The 23,760-nt window shown below is 43.0% G+C and overlaps 1 protein-coding gene across 5 annotated transcripts; it reads left to right on the top strand.

Annotated features, from left to right (window-relative positions):
- Positions 1-1,350: 1,350 nt before the first annotated feature.
- On the top strand, positions 1,351-23,575 carry RSAD2 (radical S-adenosyl methionine domain containing 2). 5 transcript variants are annotated; one of them, XM_008518189.2, is made up of 6 exons: positions 1,351-2,019; positions 8,092-8,253; positions 12,423-12,652; positions 15,712-15,861; positions 18,984-19,016; positions 20,723-23,575. In XM_008518189.2, exons 1-6 carry the CDS (start codon positions 1,674-1,676, stop codon positions 20,885-20,887), a joined length of 1,086 nt encoding a protein of 361 aa, XP_008516411.1. In that variant the 5' UTR covers positions 1,351-1,673; the 3' UTR covers positions 20,888-23,575. The 5 variants fall into 5 exon arrangements, with proteins under 5 accessions (XP_008516411.1, XP_070427870.1, XP_070427871.1 ...); XM_070571769.1 differs by having other exon boundaries at positions 1,393-2,019; positions 20,743-23,575; XM_070571770.1 differs by lacking the exon at positions 20,723-23,575 and adding an exon at positions 19,431-20,631 and having other exon boundaries at positions 1,393-2,019.
- The last annotated feature ends 185 nt before the right edge of the window (positions 23,576-23,760 follow it).

Raw genomic sequence — 23,760 nt, 5'->3', positions numbered from 1 at the left:
AACCTAGAATATAGTTTCAGGAAACAGGACAGTGTGATCTTTGGGGCAGAGGTAGGGTTTAGGGCCTGGGGGAAAGTGTTGAAGACTTCAAGGTCTTGGTAAAGTTCTACTTCTCGATCAAGATGGTTGCTGCATACATGTGTTCATTGTGTCAGAAATTCAGTATGCTGTACATCGATGAATTGTGCTCTTTATGTATAGTATGCTTCAGTAAAAGATTTGCCAAAAAAATAATATGATGGTTTCAAGTAACTAAACCGATTCCACAACCCACTAATACATTGCAGCCGCTGTTTGCCATTCCTGCAGGGGTGGTCCACATCAGGGAGCACAGAGTACATTGGGGATGTATGTTAGGGATAGGTGTTTAAAGACAAAAGTCGCTGGCTAAAAATGATGGTGACATTGGGCTGTCACCAATGCTTGGATGCCTTTGGGAGGGGAGAGATGGCCAACTCCCAAGGTATAGAGAGCAAGAAGGGGGCTGCATTGGCCTGGATTCCAGCCCACCCCCTTCTTGAGCAGTTGGAAGAAGAAATCCCTCCCGTCCTTTGCAAGCCGGGACTTTGGAGAAGTTCTGCCACTGCTGAGCCTTCCTCTTGGACGGGTGGAGAAGGGCTAGTTATGAAGGAATAAGCATGTGTTCAAAGACTAGCAAAGTGACTGTTACTTCTCTGAGCTCTTTGCCAAAAGGAACTTTGACTTCTTTATTTGATTCATATTTATTAATATTTTTCCTGATACAAAGGAGGCTCTCAATAAACACTTGTTGAAGGAAAGAAGAAAGAAAAGAAGGAAAGAAAGAATGCCTGAATGAATGAGTGAATAAAAGAAAAAGCCAGGATAGAACTTAGGAAGACTGAGAAAGTAATAATAAAATAATGGGATAATAATGATCAACTGATGAGTGGTATTGCAAGTGTTTAATCTCAGTTCAAACCCTTACTTCCTGTGTGACACATCTGCCCAGCTGAGAAATAAGTCAGTGTGTGCAAAGTGCACATAGTGCCTGGCACACAGTGCTCCATGCAGGCGAAGTATTTCTAATTTATTATGCCAAGCTTAATATACCTCATGTCATTTGATCCTTAAAACACCCTGCATGCATTAGACATTAATACCCATATTTCCCAGAAGTGTTAACAAGATAAGGCAGGTAAAGAAATTTACCCAAAATTATACACTATTGGCTGAACTAAGCTTCAAACCTTAAAATACTTGTCTTCAAAGGACTTCATGATTACCCTCTGGGCCATGCGTGATATTTGTTTGGAAATGGAAACTGATTTCATTTTCATTTCTTCATACACACATGATCTAGTCAAACAAATATTTCCTGGAGCCAGCCCAATTGCGTAGTGGTTAAGTTTGCGCAGTCCACTTCTGTGGCCCAGGGTTCACAGCATCAGATCCCGGGCATGGACCTAACACCCCTCATCAAGCCGCACTGGGGCCAGCATCCCACATAAAATAGAGGAAGATTGGCACAGATGTTGGGTCAGCAAAAAGTCTTCCTCAAACAAAAAGAGGAAGATTGGCAACAGATGTTAGCTCAGGGTCAATCTTTCTCACAAAATAAATGAAGGTGTGTCCCTCCTCCTCCGTGACAGGGTTGCTCAGGAACATATAAAGCGCGTTTCCGAGCGGCGGGCAGCCTCAGGGCGCCCGGCACCATGTGGGTGTTCAAGCCCATCGCTTTTGCTGGAAAGCTGCTGAGTGCTTTCCGGCTGCAGCTGAGCTGTGTATGGAGCAGCCTGGTGTCCCTGCTCCTCGGGCTCAGGGCAGCATTCCGGCTGGCCGGGACTGAGAGCAGCCGGCACCAGAGCAGGAAAGCAGCAGCCGAGACCAGAAGGGAAGAGGAAGAGGGCATGAACCAGCCCCCCACCCCCCTCAGCGTCAACTACCACTTCACCCGCCAGTGCAATTACAAGTGTGGCTTCTGCTTCCACACGGCCAAGACTTCCTTCGTGCTGCCCCTCGAGGATGCCAAGCGAGGGCTGCTGCTGCTTAAGGAGGCCGGTGAGTCCCGGGTCCTAGAAAGAGATCGGGGGGCTCAGCCACCAGGTGCTGGGCTCAGAGAAGAGGGGCTGGGGGCACTCCAGCTGGGGGCTGCAGAGCTTCTCTAGAACTTGAATCCTTTCCCATCACACAGTGAGGATGCCATCCTGTGAGACAAGCTTAAGGGGAATTTGGGTAGGGGTACCTAAGCCTGCCTAAACCCAGAGTCCGCTGGCATGGTGGGGAAGTGGAGCAAAGCCGTTCCCCTGCCGCTTCTAAGTGGGCAGAGGTCCGTGGGGATGGCCAAGCTCCCCGTCCACCCAGCGTTTGGAAAGAGGCAGGCTGGGAAGGTCGTGCTGCTTTCTAAGTCTGTCCAAAGCACTGACTGACTGGGGTTTTCCAGAAACAGTTCATGAGAAAGGTGGAAAACCAATACAAAAACTTTGACTTAAGAACTGCAAGATTTGAGTCTTTTATTTTGGTTCATTTATGTGCTCTTAATACGAAACTAGTAAGAAACTATGTACAACTCAAATACAGCAATGACTTTGTTCTCAAGACTTGCCTGCTAAACTTCCCCGCATTGGTAACTGCAGGCATCGCAGAGAGAGCTCAGCTTGTCCAATTAGAAGGCAGCATCTTCCACTCCACATCTATTCTGCCTTCACTCCTTGTCTTCCTCTCTTTCCTAGAGCATCTCCTGAGCTAGCAACTTCAGCAACATCACCAACGCTTTTCTCAGCTTGTTTAACGTTTATACGGAAGTGTAATAACATGCACAAAGTTGCACACATCCTGAGGGTACAGCTCGATGTATCTCACCAAGTAACCACACTCAGGTAAATAGCATGCAGATCTAGAAGGAAAACATCACAGTGCCCAGAAGAGCATGCTCCCTTCTGGTTACTGCCCTTCCTCCCAAGCGTAACCACAAGCTCATCTTCTAACACAGAGATGAGTTTTGCCTGATTTTGTACTTTTACAATGAAGTCATACAGTTTGCACTTTATTGGATCTGACTTACTTTGCTCCCTGTTATGATTGCTCGGTCATCCACAGCTGATCCCAGGGCAGACCCACCTTGCCGCTGTTCCCAGTGGGGTCTAGCTCAGAGTCTCGCCATTTCTCACCAGGACTTCTCTGTTTCCTCTCATTGTCTCAGCTGTCCTGACTGAAGGCGCATTATCTTACTAAAATAGAGTTCTGATGCTTTAACTCCCCACTTAACTCTCGTGCGTGGCATCCAAGCCCAAATCCGTCAGCACAAGCCTGCAAGGCCCTGGGCAAGCTCAGTGTTGCCGTCAGTGTCCTCCACCCCAACGTCTTAGGTGCCCTGTGATGTGGGCACATCCTGTTAATCCCATTCTCCCCCAACACCTGCAGCTTCATGCCTGTGCTGGTACCATTCTCTCTCCCTGGAATGCGGGTCACCCCAATCCCTGTTGGGGAACTCTCAAAGCTCCTCAGGATTATTCCCGGTCCTCTTCACGCAGAAATCATACCCCCGTCCCCATCATTTGTGATCCTATGGCACTGGTTACAAACGCATATTAGAGCACTTTTTAAACTGTGCTCCTGTGTGTTGTTTCATTGTTTCGTTTTTCCTGTCTGGGTCCCCAAGGAGTTTGAGTTCCAAGGTTGAATCTTATCGTTCTGTGGATTTTTGTGTCTAGCAAAACATCTAGAATGTAATAGGGACTTCATAAATGGTTTTGGCTGGGTGAATTAATGCATGAATGAACGGATGAGAAGAGTTCCGGTGTTGTGGAAAGAACTTACGGTCCTGATCCACGCGGCCAGGGGTGAGCTCCTGCACCACCACTTACAAGATTTGTCAAGACATTTAACTTTTCTGAATCAGTTGAATGATTTTTAGATGTAGATAATAACGATAACTCATATACCAACCTCAAAAAGTTGTTACAGGGGCCGACCCAGCAGTGTAGTGGTTAAGTTCGAAGGCTCTGCTTCGCGACCCGGGATTCACGGGTCAGATCCTGGGCACAGACCTAGAGCACGACTCATCAAGCCAGGCTGTGGCCACGTCCACATAGAAAATAGAAAATTGGCACAGATGTTAGCTCAGGGTCAATCTTCCTCACCAAAAATAAAATAAATAAAGTTGTTACAAAGCACAAATAGATGAATGCTTATGTATTTTTTATGGATTATAAACTATTACAGTTATAATTAATACTTTATATAATGACCTCAGTTTAGAGTAAGTCAAACCAAAGTTAATTAAAATTATTAGGGTATAGTATGGGTTATGTGTCCTATAAGTGAGATTTCTGGCTAATAGAGGAAAATCTATTTGGGTAATGATTAAAAATTTAAACTTATATTAAAACTTAAATTAAAATCTTTTATTTCAATGTGTATTATATTTAAAATTAAAATTTACTGCTCTGGCTGAAAATGCTTCTAAAATATATTATTTACTTCTCTGGCTTTTAAACAGAGAAGAATGAATAGAATTTAACCATTGTGAGCATCAGCTATCGATCTCACTGTAATAGGATCGCTCTTGTATGCTAACACCATTGTGAATTAGTTGTTCCCTGTCTGAGATCTTTGCTACGTCTCTACATCCTGTTCCTTCAGCTTTCTCATTCTGTCATCCCCTCTAAACCTGCTCCTCGACTCATCAAGGGCTATGCCACTGGCCAATCCAGTGTCTTGCTTTCTCCAGTTTATCTGTCCCTATTTAACCACACTTTTCAGGAATAATCTTTTTATTGGATTATAATGATCATCACACAAGCAGCTTCCTAGCGTGTTGGCTTATAAACAGTGAGGTGATATAATTTATTACGGTCCAATCGTAGACACATCCGAGAGCCAAAGGGGATGCTGAAAAGAATGAACATGTGATTTAGTCAACCATAAACTGGACTGTTCTGGGCGAGCTGGGATGAAGGGTGACCCTACTGAGGAAGATGGAAGGCTACGGAGCCTGGGCACACATCCTGGCTCCACTTTTCTCTAGACTTATGATCTTGAGTAAGTCAAGCTCCTTTCTGGAGCTCAATTCCTGCAACTACAAAGCAAGATACTAATTCCTTCCTCGATAGATTATTTTAAGGATTAAGTGAGTGTTTTAAACGTGTTACCTTGGGTGGGGTACAGGGAGTCCAGATGCAGATCCAGAAGGAGAGAAACTGGGAAGAGTTTCACAGTTTTGTTCCACACAGCTTCTTGTGAAGGACACAGTTCGCCCCCAGGGACCAGGGGATGTCCTGGGGTCAGCCGCCAGGCAAAGGGATGGGGGACTGTGGACAAGAGCCTTGATTGTGATTTCTGCGGGAGGGAACAGAGAGCGTAGGGCCAGCTGGCTTAGCGTGGGCTAGTTGGAGTCATTTCAGCAGGCTCTGGGCATGGGGCTGGCCCTGAAGGGCGGTGTACAGTGCCTGGTGTGAGAGCCCAGTGGAGAACGTGCTTGGAGTGTTGACTGAAATGGCTGCTCCAGAAGAACTGACCAGCTTGTAGCCATGGCCTCGCCACTGGGTCAGGACAGCATTTTAAAAACTATACTACATACAGTGTGATGGCACAAATTAAACTTCCAAGCACGGTATTAGGGATTTAGTAGGTACAAAGTGTTCTGAGTGGGTAGATTAACAACGTTCTCAGCGAACTTTGTGGGGTGTGGTGCTGCTTGTGCCTTAGGAAGTTCCCTGGACCCCTCTGCTATTCTCATTGGTGTTTCTGTTTCCTTCCTATGACCAAGTCTGTGCTGGTCTTACTGGGCCTGGTGCTTGCTCCTTGGGTCTCTGATTCTCACATCTGTTAATATTTCTGTGATTTGCCGTGCCCTCCTCCCTCTCCTCTCCATCTTCTGTCTCTCCAAGGCTTCCGTCTCTAATTTGAGATGCTGGCTTATGTCTGTGCTTTAAGCACCATCAGAATTCTGTGATGTGGGCATTTAAAACTTAACTTAGAGGAACGAGCTGCTTGCTAGTTAAGGCTGCATTCTGGAAATGAACAACTATGATGTGGGCCACGAGCAGAGAGCACCTACTAAAGACTCAGTGAACTGAAGAGAACTGAATTGAATTTAAAATGAACTCCACTGTGACAATATCACCATATAAAAATCTGAAATTTCAAGATATTCTGGGCCTTCTAGTTAATCATGGCATATTTATTTCCATTTCCTCCAATCTTTCCTCTACTCCCCTAAAGTTATAGAAAAATAATTGAAAGAAGGGGAATAAACCCACAGAGAAATCAACACACAGCTGTTGTAACTGAGTGATGCACCTGGGCAGCTTCAGCGTGTGTCTGCAGGAGGAAGGGCCTCAGAATGCTCACCATACAGCCCCGGAGAACGCAGGAAACTTCAGAAGTTGGCACCTGTGTCACGCAGAAGTAAGGCAGTGAGTCAGAAGTGAGGGTGAGGCAGGAAGTAGGCAACAGGCTGGAGGCAGGCCAGCTGCTCTCCCCGCCATGGTCAGATGAGGCCCCTCCTAGTTCCTGCAGATGAGAGAAGCGTCCTTTTCTGAAGGATCTGGACCCCACGGGCTGACCCTCAGGGGCAACTGAGCAGGGAGGAGGGGGAGAAGAGCACCACACTGAATCCAGAGGGCTAAGTGCAAGTCAGCCTGCACACATTCCCGGGGGGCAGGCACCTGGCACATGAGGCATAGGAGGAGAGAAAAGAGTCTTCTTGCGGAAACAGAATGGCCCAGAGGAAAGACCAAGGACACTGGCATCTGGAGCATTATCTAGTGAATAAGCTAGCTCACCTCTCTAGCACTCTGGGGTGGAACCGTCCGCGTGAGCAGACCCCTCCTTCATCCCAGAAATTCCATCCAGCTCTTTTGTGCTTCATTCAAATGTGAATGGACAAATAAAACGCCACAATAAAAGGCAGACGAAACAAGTAAACAGGGAAAACAAAAGAAGAAGAGAACCCCAAAAAACCTATAATTGGCAATCAGAGAGAGATGACAGAAGGAATTACATATATGAAATAACACAATGCTGAAAAAAGGAAAAGTTAGAAGATGGGAGAGTTTGGAGAACTAAAAATTGGATTTCTAAAATTAAAATTTTACTAGAAAGGCTAAAAGATAGTCTTAGATAAATAGGACAATAGGAACAGGAGAGACAGGTGGAAGGAAAATAGTGGTTCAACACAGAAGCTCCAACATGCCAGTAATAGAATTTCCCAAGAGAAAAGGAAATTTGAGAAGAGGTGGGAATCATCAAGCAAGTAATGTAGGAAAGCTTCCCACAACAGAAAGAGCTGCGTTTTTAGATGGAGGGCCTTCCAAGCGTCCAGAGCAAGGAACAGAGACAGATTCCACTAAGGCACAGCATCCTGAAATTTCAGAACATTGGAAAGGAAGCTTCTGGAAGGGCAAAAGCCGTGTACTTACAAAAGATCCTAAATGAGTGATGCCAGACTTCTGAACAATCACATTAAAACCTAGAAGACAATAAGTAATGCCCTGAAGCTTCTGTGTGAGAAGTGATTTCAATCAGAATATTGTACCTGGCCACACTTGATCACAAGTGTGTTTGGAAACATACAAGTCCTCACTTTAATTCATATTTTATGCTTTTTCAGGAAACTCCTGAAAGAATTTTCAAAAATAAGGGAGTAAACCCAGAGAGAGGAGGATGCAGATTCCAAGACAAGAGGCATCCATTCCATGGAGGTGGGGTGGAGAGGGTCATCCCAGAACCACGAGGAATGATGTCACAGGGATGAGAGCCCAAGGGCAACCATTCTCCATGGGGAAAGTGGCTTCCTGTTTGCAAATCTGTGGGATACCTCCTTGCACCCTGTAGCTTCTAAGCAATTCTGTCATCTGTGCCACTAATTCCTGCTTTGAAGTGCATCTATTTGAAAATCGGGGGGAAAACACAACTTCAGGTGACCTTTTTCCTGGTGAGGCCTTGGATTGTATACATGCTTATTTCCACAAAGTGAGGCTGAGCAGGGACCAGGAGTCAAGGAGAGAGAACAGTGAGGAGTTATTTCATTCTGTTCCATAAGGAAATAGTACTTTTGTCATTAAAATAGTAATGGATGTTTGTGAAGTAGAAAAATAGAAGGAAAAAATCATTTTTCCTCTCTCCCAGGCATGGAGAAGATAAACTTTTCGGGCGGAGAGCCGTTTCTTCAGGACCGGGGCGAATACCTGGGCCAGCTGGTGAAGTTCTGCAAAGAGGAGCTGCACCTGCCGAGCGTGAGCATCGTGAGCAACGGCAGCCTGATCCGGGAGAGGTGGTTCCGGAGCTACGGTGCGCTTGCTGGGATGGCACTGTAGTTGTTGCCACTGTTAGTGTTGGGTACTCTCTTTCCTTCCATCCTGGCCCTTAGGCCAGGCCTGCTGGGGACCAGATAGGAGGAAACATCCGACTTGCTCATTCTAATCTCCGCTCAAGCTGTGCCTGGAGTTACGGCAGTTAGAGTTTGGTGGGGCTCTGAGTGAACAAGTGTGGCAAGACAGAGAACACAGCATATTAGTGAGCATAACTCTTCTGCACATTTCAGTTTAGCAAGTATTAAGGCCTATGGCTTTAGCTTAACTACTGGCAGGGAAAGTTAACATGGGCGACAGTTTTGCAAGCCCAGGCTTTATTGCTTGTTTGCTATTAATGTTTAATTTTAAAAATATTTACATAAATAACTATGTATTATATTTATACATAAATATATGTATTATATTTATACATAATTTATACATAATTATGCATAATTTATACATAACAAAAATGTGTATTATATTTATACATAAATAACTATGTATTTTATTAGGCTCATGTATTAATTAAGTAATTGGACTGAAACAGTCATTCTCACCTTTGGTTGTACACTTGGCTGCTGAGGAACTTTTTTTAAATTTGTTTTAAAGGTTGGCCCTGAGTTAACATTGGTTGTCAATCTTCCTTTTTTTTTCTTCTTCTCCCCAAAGCCCCCAGTACATAGTTGTATATTCTAGTTGTAGGTCCTTCTAGTTGTGCCATGTGGGACGCCACTACAGCATGGCTTGTTGAGTGGTGCCAGGTCCACGCCCAGGATCCGAACCAGCGAACCCTGGGCTGCAGAAGCAGAGCACACAAACTTAACCGCTCCGCCGTGGGGCTGGCCCCTGCTGAGGAACTTTAAATAAATATCTTTGTTGGTACTGGACCCCAGAGAGGTTATGTCAGAACCTCCTGATGTGGGGGCAGGCCAATTTGGGGGGACTCCAAGGGATTCCAGTATGCAGCCAGGAGTAGAAACCACTGATTGTAAGATTGCTGAGGTCCCTTACAGCTAAGTTTTACAGAGATATAACATCTGCTCTAAGGAACTTAGGAAGCACTTGAAAAATGTTAGCTATTATTACTGCTACCGTTGTAGGAGACAGTTGGAACCTAACTCTTAGAGTACAGTTTTCTATTCTTGCTTTGTATGAGCTGTTTGAGCCTTGAAATCATTCAAAGGGTAGTTGCATTTATGATCTGTGGGGGATGTCCACAGGAAATCTCTGACCAAATGCCCCTTCTGAGATGGTAAGGAAATGGACATGGTGGGGAGGGGAGGTTGCGCGTGTAGGTAGTATAGCCCATATGATGAAGGTTGAGCAGGAAGAGAAGATTCACAAGTTTCAGGTAGAGGTGAACCAGGGAAGACAAAGGCAATGGATTAAAACTGAAACATCCATAAAGGGAGTCACTTCATGAGACCAGGGTCAGAGTTGTGAAGTAAGCTTTGGGAACCACATTTACAGAAAAAAAAGAAAGGTTTACAGAGCAGGTGTGAGCAGAGAATAATTGGTCAGGTTTGCAGGATGTGTACTTGGCAACGCTCTCCCTCCAAAATCGCTCCATCTGCTTGTCAGTGTGTTGTGGAGAGTAGAAGCCAGGAGGGTCTCTGTCCTTCAGGGTCAAAGGCTCAAATGCTTGTATCAGGGAGGCGGTGTCATTAGTGACTTTGAAGTGTGTAAGAAAAACCAGCTTCAATGGGAGAGAGATGATGAGAAAGTGTGAAGACTGTGAAGAATTGGAAGCATCATGCCCTATTATAGCGGACAAGTGGACAGCCAAGTATGAGCTTCCATTGATTTCAGTACTGTATGGGAGCTTAGCATAGGGTTGCCATATCCTCACATTGTCAAAGACACATCAGAAATCTACATTCTATCTTAAATCCAATTTGAAATATTTTCAGATGTTGTATTTAGGTATACCTATGTAGTCCATTAGCCTCCAATTTTCTACCTCTGGTTGGAAGAACCAGGGATGGCTCTGTGTGCCTCAGGGGATGAGCCGACCTACTTCAGAGCTCCCACTACCACTCTAAGTTTGGCAGTTTTCTAGGAGCACTCACTTAATAGCCAGTTATTCTCACGGCTGAGGTTTATTAGAGCAAAAAGATACAGAGCAGAAACAAGATGTGGATTGCCAGAGTCCAGAGAGGTCAGACAAGCTTCTGAGTCCTTCCCCAGCCAGGGACACACAGGTGTGCTTTGTCTCTAGCAGTGAGTGACAGGGACATGTTTGGAATGTCTTGGCCCAGGAATGCTCATCTGAGTTTTAGAGTCTGAGGCTTTTATGCAGGGCTGGTCCACTAGGCAAATATTGCCATGCAACCAGCCATGGTAACTGAAACTCAGGGCCCACAACAATGAAACCAGGTACATCATGAACCTTGCTGAAGAATCCTGACGACTCTTGACAAGTTGAGTTTACACGCCCCATTGCCCCAGGCATGCACACATCATCAAGAAGTGGCATATAGAACATTCTGGCAGTCATATAGGCAGGAGTTGGCCTGGATTCTATCATGGTTCCAGGCTTTCCTGGGGACATGCAGGGACTGAGCAAACAGATCTTCTCTGTGAACTGTTTCTTCACAGGGCTTTGATAAGCAAATCTGAGAACAGGAGAGGGGATATCATAGTAACACATAGTAACATAACACAGCAAAAGCTGAGGAGGTGGCAGAAACAGCAACTGATGTAGAGCTTCTCAGGCAGCTTGGAAATCAACTAAGTAGGGCATTAATATAACTGATGGGTCTCTATTTTGGGGGTTTTGAACTTCCTATTTGGTTTGGTTGGAGACCACCTGTTAAGTAAGTTGCCTTTTCCCCATATGCTATACCATTAGGAATTTATTTGAGATCAATTTTTGTAATATTTTGGTTGTTTTAAATAATGACCAATTTCTCTATTCTGACTTCAGTTTGTACTAGATGCTTTGAGCCTGTAAAAGAAGTAAAAAGACAAGTGCTTGCCCTTGGAGAGCCTAGAGTCTGGTTAGGAAGATGAGACACCCAGGATGTATGATTAGGTAACAGATTGTAACTCACCTTAAGTCATAGTTCAGAGTTCAGGACCATCAGTCACTTCTGTCTTTCTCCAATTTCTCTCTGTCTTTCTCCTGGGAAGTGGAGGCAGTACATGTGGCTAACATCAAATTAGCCCCCACATTGAAGTTAAAATTACTCTCCAATTGTGAAGTTAAATAACGGTTGCTTAAAGAGTGTTTGGAAGCCCTAGTTTCTATAACTGAAGAGCAGTTTTTAGAATTGACTTTGCAGTCAATGCTGCATAATTACTATAACTAGGAAAACTGATACTGAATCAACTGCGAGGGGTTGGCCTGTGAATGACTGGGCAACAGAGAATGCCTGTGCTTAACAGGCAGGTGGATAGTGTGGAGCAGCAGAGGAAATCAAACAGTGGAAAGTAAGGCAGAGGAGAAAGTAATGTTACAGAAACCGATGGAAGAGAGGCCAAAATGAAGATGATGCTCACTGATGTTTTCTGTGCTCCAATTTCAACCCACTTTCATGGCTCTTAATATGTTCCATTTCAGGGAGGGGCGGTTTACACTCTGTCTCCACCACTGAACTCCATTCCCTCATGGCTTTCTCAGCATCTGATTCAGCTGTGGCTGAACTACCGTAGGGTCTCTATAAATAATTAGATGATGAATCAAATACACAAAAGAAGTCAAGGAGAAGCCAAAGAACTTGCCAAAAAATATTAGGGTTCTACAGAACAAGTTTATTTATGTGATGAGAAAAAGAGAAGTAAATCTGTAAATGCTCCTACATATGGCTGGAGGTGCCAAAAGATCTCCCTGCTTCAGAAGTTACATGATTTGGATGCAGGAATTAATGAAAAACCTCATTTAAATATATTGATAAATGTCCACAAACACGTGCAGAGTTTTAGAACAGTCGAACGTAAGCATGTCTATCATCTCATTATGTGTATATATATATTTTCAAGATTATTTTACACAAGTACCCAGTATAATTCACATTTCAGTGAGTTTTGTGGGTGTGAGGAAAAGTATCTTTTGAAAAATTGAAAGAGATACAAGCAAGATATGTTTTTTCAGAAAGAGATGTAAACGACCTGTCGGGCTTGGTCTTTGAATGGAAAAGTTTAAAGATGATCATTTTCCCTCAGCTGAATACTTGGACATTCTCGCCATCTCCTGTGACAGCTTTGACGAGCAAGTCAACGTCCTCATTGGCCGTGGTCAAGGAAAGAAGAACCATGTGCAAAATCTTCAAAAACTGAGGACGTGGTGTAGGGATTATAGAGTAGCCTTTAAGATAAATTCTGTCATCAATCGATTCAACGTGGAAGAGGATATGAGGGAACAGATTAAAGCGCTGAACCCTGTGCGCTGGAAGGTAAGTTCATGGTGTTGCGTTTGCTGATTATAACTAAGGAAACGTTCAGGAGAGACTTGTCTCAGTGAAACTGAGAACGATCAGGATACAGAGAACTCGGCCTGCTGAGCCAGCCGGGGGATCCGGTCCTTGGTCCTTCTTTCAGCTCCATTAGACGTTAAACTACTTACGTTCTCTTTGGCTCACTTTCTCCTGATGAAAACCAATTCCCTTCCGGAATATGGAGAAGATAAAGGTCAAAAGATTTACCAAGTGTTTGGAGATGTTCTGAAGAATATGTCCATAGAAAGCCTAACTTATGTGTATTTATTAATATAAGACTGGATGGCCCCTTAAAAGTCTGGCTTATTTGTAAGTGGATATATGTTCTTTGTAAATGCTGATGGTAATAAATTTTTCATTGAATTATTAGAAGATATTGGGGGCAAAGTCATCCCAAAGTTTTGGCAAAATTCCTTTCCCAAGACCCGTGCTTTAGGACTGGCTCCACTATCGGCTCCCAACAGGTCCAAAGTTTGAATGCACGAGGCCATTCCGGGGTATACGTATAGCACCCACCATGTGAAGACACTTTCGATAATTATAAATTAAGGTTTTGTGCCCTGGCTGTTCTTCAGAATCAACTCGGGGGACTGTTTGAAAAGCGGCTTCTTGGGCCTCATCCCACACCCACATTCATTAAACAGGGCCCTGTGGGAGTCAGACATGAGCAAGAAGGCTTGCATGAGTATGTAGTTTTAGCAGGCTGCCTTGAAGATTGTTATGTAGCTATCCAAAATCTGTGCCTGGACCCCAGAGTAGATGCAACTAAGTATAAGATGTAGAATTCAATTCGACAAAGGTAGAGACATGGGGAAACTCAGGTAATGTAAAGCTATGAGTGCTTAAATAATATGGGGAGGTGAAACAGGCACAGTTTAATTCTGCCAAAGTGCCAGGAAGGCTTCATGTAGGAGCGGGTATTTGGCTGTGCTCTGAAAAATGGACAGAATTTCCACAGGTGGGGAAGGCCTGGGGAAAGAGGTCTCCTCCAGACAAGAGGGCGCACCACACACAGAAAACCCTCCCTTTCAAAGCTACTTGGGCTGGGTTTTAAATCCTGTGTTAGCATTCAGAATAGAGTTAGGGAGATGAGGAAAGAAATTATTATTTTCCTGAGGTTACCCTGTAATATGTGGAAATGGGTTAGAAGAACCTGCAATGTTACTTCTTAAATTTTTAAATTAGTATATTGAACTTGAACTTTGATTACATAGATAAGTGAGCTGGAATATCAGCCACCCTCCCAGGCCTAGGAGGAACTGGAAGAAAGCTAAAAAAGGAGAAATTATATGAGGAACGGAAGCTATGATCCAATAGGGAGGGACAGACCAAGGCCAGGGGCCCAAGCTCCAAGTTCTTAGATTTTCCTTCTAGAACCAACCCACCAGGCACCACTCTCATTTCCCTACTCCCGCTTCTCTGCTCCACTTCTTTTGCTGTTAGTATCTTCTTCATTATTCTCTTTTCAACTTTTATATGTATGTTTTCTTCTCATACCTTTGGTTTCCTCCTGTCTCCTTGTCACGTTTCTAATGCATAGTTTTTTTCCTCCAATCTTTTGACTTCTGCTCTGGCTTCCCCTTGCCTGATTCACTACAGAATTGCCTTTCAAAACCCTGACTGTTTTGGAGGGAGAGGATTAGCTGTTCCCTGTTTGGAAAACAGTTTCCTCATCACATTCTTGATGTCTGCAGGCTGCAAATTGATGTAAATCAATTGTCCTGGATCAGGTTCTTGTGTGATTACTCACGTGGTTCAGAACCTGGTTTCCCAAGCTGCCTCCTCCTGGTTGCCCCTGGACTTGCAGGTGCCGTCAGCAGTACCTCAGTGCTGAGCCACATGGTATTTGTCAGCAGGGGGTTTGCTGTCACCCGTGGGCTTGCTCCACTGGCAACAGAGAGGGCTTCGCCTGACCCTCCACATCCGGTCCCACCGCCCTCCCACTGCTCTCCCTCAAGCTCCCGTGACATGATTTCCTCCCAAGAGACCCTTCCATTCTAGCTGGCAGATTCTGGAACGGAAGCCACCAGGGAAAACACCCATGTGTATCTTCATCATCTGATACTCAGTCAGCTTGGGATTCCAACTTGTGAGAAAGGCCATCCTCCCTGCCACCTCTATCTCTCCTCACCCTGTGCCAGCACTGGAGATGAGTGCTATGGGTGCAAGTTGAGTGGCATCCTCTCCCAAGATGCTCACAGCCTACTGAGGAAGACAACCATGAAAGCAAATGTTGAAAGTACCATGTGAACACGATCAGCAGAGGCAGGTGTCAAAGGAGTGAGCAAGAAAGCAGTATTTAGGGCATTTTAAAATGACTTCTAAACTGACTAAAATGTGAATTAAATCCTATGTAGAATCTCCCCGCTTTACGTGAAAATCTCATAGACCTGGGTCTGTGCTGGGTCTGTCTCCGATCAGCCACTGTCACCTTGAACAATTCCCTGGGACTGAGTTTTTCCTTTTCAGATGATGACATTCCTTATGGTGGAAGGACACCTTACACACACACATTTATTTATTTACTTAAAAGAATGTTCAGAAAGACTATTAATGGCTTGGGAAGACTGTCCTTATATATTAACTGAAAAACAAACATATTCTAGAGGCCATAACAAGGAAGTATGAAAATCAGTGGAAATAACAACATTTTGAAAATACTTATTTCTTGGTTTGGGGATTACAAATGATTTGTTTATTTTCTTGATGTTTTTGTATAGTCCGTATTTCCATCAATAAACATCTGTTATTTTGTAGTCTGAAAAAATTGGCTTATAAGACTAGAGCAAACATAATCTAGACCAGTATTTCTAAGTTTATATTTTAGGAATGTTTGTGCTTACTAAATTTTAGGGTGAGCTCTGGCTTCCCCAGTGCAATGTCTTTTTAGAATTTTCCTTAGTTTGATGGGTCTTCTTTGCTTAAGAGAGATGAAGCTTGGGTCAGGGGAAACAGCATTTGAGATGAAAAAATGATGGAAAATTCTTTACGAAGCAAACACCACACTTGTCTTTCAGGTCTTCCAGTGCCTCAGAATTGAGGGTGAGAACGCTGGAGAAGATGCTCTGAGAGAAGCAGAACGATTCCTTATCAGTGATGAAGAATTTGAAGGATTCTTACACCGCCACAAAGAGGTGTCCTGTTTGGTGCCTGAGTCTAACCAGAAGGTTGTATAAAGCAGAAATTGTTCTGTTCACCATCACACATTTAGATGACTCCAAAGAGGGAAATCTCTCCCCCCAGGGCTCCACATAGTCTTACTTGGGAGGGTCCCCGTGGAGGGGTGGAAGGAGTGCAGGCACAGGGCTGGGGCCCACCCTCGGCCCTGGGCCTTCCAGCTGTGGGCCTTTGAATGAGCTTCAGGTTCCCCATCCTGCAGTGGCTAAAATGGTACCAAGGAGGGCCGTGTGAGGTTAGCGGTAATCTCTCTAGACGTCATACATGTAGGACAGGGTGCCTAAACAGGGGAGGGCCAATGCTACTACGTTGATATCAACACTATCACAGTATTTACTTCAGTTATCTTTATGGATAATTTTAAATGTTGGATAGAATGCAGAAGAAATGTTTCACTAATTCTTTAGTTTTCTAATGTGATTACAATTGGATAGTACATCCTATTAGCACAAATTTATCTGTTATGTAGATTAGACAACATTAGGCAAAGTGTGTCTACACTATGGAACTTCCAGGTGTTACCAGAGGCAGAGTGAATAATTAGTGTGTTCTCAGAAGCTAAAGAAAAAAACCTCTTTGTTCAAAGGTCCATTACTGCAGTGTTAAGGGCAACAGTAAAAAATCAAAGAGAGTCTAATACTCAGCATAAAGAGAGCAGGTAAACTCGAATGTTCACAGTATGAAGTGTGATAGTGACCTAAAACCATATTTCAAAGAACATTAGCTGACAAGGATAAGTACTCATGATATAATATTAGGTACGAATGAAGAACAGTATGCAAAATTCATTTGGCTTTTAATCCTAAGGTGCAAAAGAAAAATGTGTATATACATATCCCACGCTCATGCTGGACTTGCACTTTAAAATTTTCTAAAATAAGTAGTTTTCTTATTTTTAAAAGTATTTAAAACTCAAAATATTCTCCCACTTCCCACCAAAGAATACACATGCAGCATAATCCCACCTTATCAGCCTATCATATTAGGAACTCCAAGAACAAAGATTTGTTCCTTTTGCCTTTGACTTCTGAGTAATGTTGACTGGAGCATGAATATGAAAATCTGTGCATGGGGGACAGGGCAACGTTTGAAAAGAACAGAGAAAGAGCAGAGGAGAAAACTCTCATATCCCTGCACTATTTGATATGATTTTTTTAATCTTGTCTTAATTATGTAGCTAATGTGGGGGTCACAATAAGTGTGACTACTTTTTGAGCACTTCCTTTGCACTAGGGACTGGGAGCGCTTTCACAGACGTTCTGTGGGCCAGGCTTCATACCCTGGTTGTGGAAACAGTAAGGCTGAGTTGTAGGGTTAACTGACCTCACCTACATCAGAGGCAGAGCCTAGTCTGGGGCAAGCTAGAGTGTGGATGACACCAAAGCCAGAGACGCTTACTAGCTACTGTGTTTCAAACTCCAAAGTATGTTTCAAACACAAACCCCAGAGGCTCCTGTTACAATGCAGATTCTGACTCAGCAGTCTGGGAGGAAGTCATTGAGAGGACATGACCCTTGAGCTGGGCCCAGGAAATCAGAGGTTCCTCACCCCGTCCCCTGGCCTGGGTATGTATGTTCTGCCCACCGTTCCCACAGGGGAGCTATTCCAAGGAGGCAGCCTTAAGAAAGCAGGGTGTTGTTGAGACCATCTGGATGGTAGACAGGACTGAATGCAGCTAAGGCCTCTACAGAAACTTTTAAGATTCTGGCAGGGGGTGCAGAGGTCTTCTCATCTAGCAGCTGCCCGAGATAATCTTCATACATAAGTTCCCTTGCTTATTACATCTGCCACCAACCCGTCTGGAGAGGTCTGCCTCTTTCTTTGGTCTCTCCTTGCCCTTCGCATACAAAGGCCAGTTTCACATTTCACCCTGGAAGCTCCCGAGTTTGTGAATCAACAAGCAGGTCAGAGGTGGGCCCTTTAAGAAGCTCCCAGCTGAAGCCTCTGCTGCTGGCCCATCTCCAGATGGTCAATAGCAAGGTCTTGACCTGACCGTGCTCGGGATTCAGGAAACTATGGCCCCGGGGACAAGTCTGGAATGCAAGCTAAGAATGGTTGGGAGAAAAGCCAAAACAAGAGTAACATTCGAGGGGCCGGCCCTGTGGTCCAGTGGTTAAGTTTGCCTGCTCTGCTTCAGCGGCCCGGGGTTTCGCCGGTTGGGATCCTGGGCACAGACATGGCACGGCTCATTGGGCCATCCCGAGGTGGCCTCCCACATGCCACAACTAGAAGGACCTACAACTAAGAATATACAACTATGTACCGGGGGGCTTTGGGGAGAAAAAGGAAAAATAAAAAATAAAATCTTAAAAACAAAGAATAACATTTGTGACCAGTGAAAATGATATGAAATTCAATTTTCAAGGTCCATAAATAAAGCTCCATTAGAACACGGTCACATCCACTCTTTAAGTATTTTCTATGGTGGCTTTCAAGCTATGTCTGTGGAGCTGATAGTTGCAACAGAGACTGTATGGCCTACAAGGCTGAAAATATTTGCTATTGGGCCCTTAGAAAAAAGTTTGCTGACCCTTACCTATAGGGGTATGTGTAGAAGGTATAGCGACTGCAGGAGTACAGGTACACCTTCTATAGACGGATAGAAGGCACAACTAGTTACAAGTAATGTAAGGAATATTAAATGCTCAGGTAAGTTGCCAGGTAATAGCATTTAAGGGGCTCTGCTTTACACATTGGAAAAGGGAGAATTCGGTATGACAGACACAGCCACTGGGAATATTAAGTAATGAAGAACAGGGCTCTCCCACAGCTCGAGGAAATGGGAAAATTAGCCTGGGGATTTCAGTCAAAGGAGCTTTCAGGTGACCTCCGACCCCTTCAGCATGGGGCAGGGAATCCAGCCTGTGTGAATCTGCTGGAATCTGAATGGACACAATCAGATGCCCCTGGAGATGTGTGTTGGGTGGAGATGGGGCACCAGCAGATGGCTCACTTTGTAAGGGACGTGCCCAAAGACACTCAAGCAATATGAGAAACATGGAATCCGGAGGTAATAAAGCACAGACACACCGACATTTTCAGACAGACAGTGGGGCATCCACACAGAAAAATACACTTGAAACTAAATTTGTATTTAATTTCTCCTTTGCAGATGAAGGATTCCTACCTTATTCTGGATGAATATGTGAGTATTTCGAATGAATTATAAAATTATCACTTAAAAATTAATTAAGCAGGAATGCTAGAGTGGAGTTATAATGAGCATAGCCATTTAGTCCATATTTGTTCTTCTTAACCAGCATTTCACATTTTTACTCTCACTGCTGGGCATTAATATTAGAGCCCTTACTTCACTGTGTCAAGTTCTGAGCTAAGCACCTGGGCAGGCATTGGCTGGAACCCGGTCCCCGTAAGTGCACAAACCCCCAGGTCATGGTGTCTCCCATGTGGCTATGGATCCGTGGACGTCACATTGAAGCTGACATCACACAAAGCAGATCCCTCTGTTACGCCATCTTGGGCTGGGAGTTCTCTGGCTACCGGGCACCCAGGGTACATTGGAGGAAGGTCACATGTCGCATTACCTTTAATTTCTCAGATGCTGCCAGCTTGTCCTCTGACTGATACGTCTTGGCTTTAGTGAGAAGAGGTTACAGTTCCTCTCCAAAAGTCGCTGATGCTCCCACTGCCCTCCATAGGATAAGGAAATCCACCCTTCTCAAAAGTGGAAACAAATCACTTTCCCTTCCTCTTGTTTCTTTTCTCTTTCTTTCTTTCTTTGTCTAGATTCATAAACCTTTGCCAATATTTCTAGCAAAGGACAAATAATTTCATTCAAAGACCTGTTTTTAAGAAATGAACTCCAACAAGAACAATGGCTTCAATATTTCGTTGGGATTTGGTGTTTTGAGAAATGCTTATTGTGACTTTGGTATTTTATTATTCTCAACTTAATCAATGGTGCTTCACAGCCGTTTCGTTTTTTGTCAATGTGAGCTTTCCTTATGGAGCACAAGGGGAAAAGTAATCCCATGAATGTTCAGTTTGTGGGGTCAGATAGACAGGAAAAGTCAAACGGGATTTATTTTTGGAGTATCATGATTGGCTGGAGGTTTTGATCAATATTGCTCAACAAACTGGTCTCCACACAGTTGGAACAAACATAGTGGAACTAAAATTTGCTGTTGGCAGTTTAAGAACATTTGGATTCAATAAGTAATAGTAGGGCTTCTACAAGATGCTCAGTGCCATGGTAGGTCCCGAGAAGTGTGAAGACCTCGTTCCTACCTGTAAGGGGTTTAATAAAGGATAAAAACCAAGACCCTTAGCAGGGCATAGAAGACTCTTCTTGATCTGGTGCCCACCTGCCTCTGTAGCTCCTTTCTTATCACTCTCTATCCTTCTCTCTAAAGAAGGTTTTGTTAATATGTACACGTATATATTCATGCACGCAGTTTTTATTCCAGCAATGTCACCTACCTATAATTTCCCAAACACACCATGCTAGTTCATGCTTCTGTGCTTTTGTAATGCTGTTCTCTCCAACTTACAATTTCAAAACCCAATTTAGACATCAACATTTTTTGAAAGCCTTTCCTGGTTAACCCCCTGCCCAATGGAGGGGCATGCCCCTCCTGTGGACATATATAATTCTGTTTATCACACACTTAATCAATTTAATGTGTTTATGTCAGTTAACGTGAGTTAGTTGAGTAGAGCGAGATTGTCCAAGGAGTTCAGCATCCTCTGTATAGAATCTGGCCACAGTTCTCAATAAATATTTGTTGAAATGATTGGAATATCAAAACTTGTCTTGGATGAATCCTCAAAATTGAGTTTTACAGGATAAATCATATGGAAATATCCCAATTTCTGTCATGAATATTCTAGATGCGCTTTCTGAACTGTAGAAACGGGCGAAAGGAGCCTTCCAAGTCCATCCTGGATGTTGGAGTAGAAGAAGCTGTAAAATTCAGTGGATTTGATGAAAAGATGTTTCTAAAGCGAGGAGGAAAATATGTATGGAGCAAGGCAGACCTGCAGCTAGACTGGTAATGCTGGAAGTGGAAGCAGCCTTCAGCCCACCAGTGGGGACCTCTTACTCAGACTCTAAGTGTGGCCGCAACTGTCAGCAGTGCCTCCTGTTGGCGTTTCTTACTGGCCCCGAATCTGATATTCTATTGCACATGACATCTGATTATCTGTGGTCACTGAACACATAAATAACTGGGATAACTGACATCCATTGACAATGCAAAACCATTAACTTTAGTTAATTAGCTTATTTTGGATTTGAAGTTTTGAGCAGTGTTTACTGTGACTCCTGTATTTTCATTTCAATACTCCTGTATTTTCATTTATTTTTCCAATCCTTTTGTTTGACGGAGTCGGTTCTTTTCTGCTAAATATCGAGATGCCAATGTTCAGATGTGGAAAAATTACAAAATATCTTCCCTGATTATTTCTGCTCTTTCTTTTTCTGTCTTTTTTACCATTGCAATCTTGGACTTTTGATCCAGAAGTTTAAAAATAGTCAACAGATGTTTTGAAGAATAAGAAATGATAATCTTACCAGTCTTCAGTAAGCACCTAGAAGGGATCGTTCATCTACTGCTGCTCTGCACGGCCCCTGGCCCACGCTGACTATTCCATGAATGTTAGCGCTCTCTCTTGCTCTCTGTTCTCTTCCAAGATTCTTAGCAAAACCAAGATACACTTTACATTTCATGATGAAGTTGACACGGGGTCAATGCTTGGGTTGCTGTGTGAACCTATTATTTAAGCCACACGAGTCCGTCAGGCAGAAACATGTAGCCTTGTTGAGTAGATGGTTGGCCCCAATTCTCTGAAAAGTGACAGCTTGCTGGATTGGCACCATCTGTTCTGAAAAAGCACTGGGTGAGTGTGCAGGAAAGAATGTGGTGAAGAGTCTAGAATGTACCTGGATTTCATGTGAATAAAGCCGTGACACAATATAATATTTCTCAATTCACTTTGAATCACTTGAAATAAGGTATAATCTAGGTCAGGATGAGAAGATCTGGGGCCTTCCTTTTCTAGCAGTAAGAAAGAGCTTGAGGGAAGATGTCACTTAAACTGGGTCAGCGAACAGAATTCTCTCCTTCAGGAAATATCACATGCAGCTTGTTTACATGACCTAGACAGGATCTCGTTGCCTGGAGAACAATAATTTCCTATCATTGTTTCAAGAGAGCAAAATCATGGGAAATGTTTTACCCAAGCAAAAAAAAAAAAAGTTAATTTTAATCTAATTGCCATTCCCATGTCGCTCACTAGGTGGCATTTAAATGTTGCCTGATTCCATTAAGGCACAATGCAGGAAATCTGCTTCATCTTCTATTTTCAAGGCTTGCTGATTTTGAAAGGTTTGGTTTTTATGCTTTTTTTTTCCTCAGAAAATATATTTATACCTCAAATTTTAAGTCACTGTAATTCAAATGAAATCTGTTTGTGTCCCATCTAAAATAGCATAGGTTGTCATATATTTTCCCTTTTATTTTATTTTTGTAAGAGAAAAATGAATTGGAAGTTTTTTCCTTGTGGATTTTGATAGTATCTAAGCTATGATGATGTTAATATAATCAATATAAACAGAAACAGATTTTTTACTTGACATGAGTGCATTTTGCTGATCTTTACATTTTTCGACAAGAGTAAGTTCAGCAGAGAAAGATGCCATATGTGGAAGCACTGCAGGCGTTATCTGTGTACAGTAAGTGCTTGATCATTATTTTTTGAGAGAAAATCTGAATCTGAAGCCCAAAATCTGCCCAAATCATCTGAGTTGGAATGAATTTCTCTTGAGCTAAGGGAAACTGTATTTCTCTGTTCCTGAAGGGAAATATAAAAGAAAACAGCAAACTGCACTTAAGAAATACACTATTGTAAGTACATAAACACAGTCATTTTTGCACCACCACCCCCTTACTGAAGCACTGTCAGGATTTGCAAAGCTTTGATGTTTAAAATATTCAAATGTTCATTTTTCTTAAGGGGAGGAAACAGGGCCTTTTAGCATTAGAGTAAAATTCAAATACAGTATTTTGTCTTTTTCTTTTGGTTTTAAATATGAGTGTCAGTTTTGTGAAACATGTTCCTTTTCATTACGAAAACAAGGGACAATTTAACTGAGGTGTTTCAATTTATGTGTTAAGGGCAAACATTTTGTGATGCTTTTAATTATTGCTTAAGTTTACATTGTAATAATACGAATGGAATTTTGTCTTAAGAAACCGAGAAAGATCAGATATTAGTAATAGCATATTGGTTTAAAAAGTATGACTTCTGTCTGTTATTTAATGATAAATGATACGAAAGTTGCCTGTTTTTTTCTAAGTTTGAAGATGAGTGAAACCATCTGGCTGAATCATCTGAAATGGAGGCTCCTGTTCTTTACTTTCTGGAGTCTGAAGTCTAGTGGGTGGGTCGATAGAGAGAACCAAGATACTAAAATAAGAGAACAAAGTCACCATAAGGCTCTGTCAGGCAATAACTCATCGCATAGGCTGCCCTCTTATTGAAAGGTCTGTTTAGTCCACTGTGATTAAATGACTCACTATGCTGTAAGATCTTAAGTCTTTGTCTTGAGTGTGTATATGAGGTCTTAGTTTTTAGGGAAATATATCTATATGTAACTTTTTATGCTCATACGTGATACTCCTGAGTATTGGTTTGATATATTGTAAGATGCTGTAATATATTAAAATATTTTTTGTACCCTGCCTTCTCTCTCAGTGGGTCAATGTAATGAAGTCTCTCCTTGGTGTGTGTTTAAAGTAATTACGTGCTTTTACAAACTTCCACTGCTAGAGGCAAGCACGTATTAAAAATCAACGAGGTTATCAATAATTAATAAGCACATTTCAGACAACCCACTTGGCAACAAGATTGAGTGGAGATGAGCCACT

The sequence above is a fragment of the Equus przewalskii genome, chromosome 14 (genome assembly GCF_037783145.1).
Source record: "Equus przewalskii isolate Varuska chromosome 14, EquPr2, whole genome shotgun sequence".
Lineage (NCBI taxonomy): Eukaryota > Metazoa > Chordata > Mammalia > Perissodactyla > Equidae > Equus > Equus przewalskii.
Note: the sequence above shows the minus strand (reverse complement) of the source record. Positions and strands in the feature narration are given on the sequence as shown.

Bases quoted from the DNA above. Each gene is read 5' to 3' on its own strand.
- RSAD2 (XM_008518189.2), top strand. From the start codon at position 1,674: ATGTGGGTGTTCAAGCCCATCGCTTTTGCTGGAAAGCTGCTGAGTGCT. The intron at 8,254-12,422 runs GTGCGCTTGCTG...ATTTTCCCTCAG, and splicing joins GAGGTGGTTCCGGAGCTACG to CTGAATACTTGGACATTCTC. The intron at 19,017-20,722 runs GTGAGTATTTCG...TGAATATTCTAG, and splicing joins ACCTTATTCTGGATGAATAT to ATGCGCTTTCTGAACTGTAG.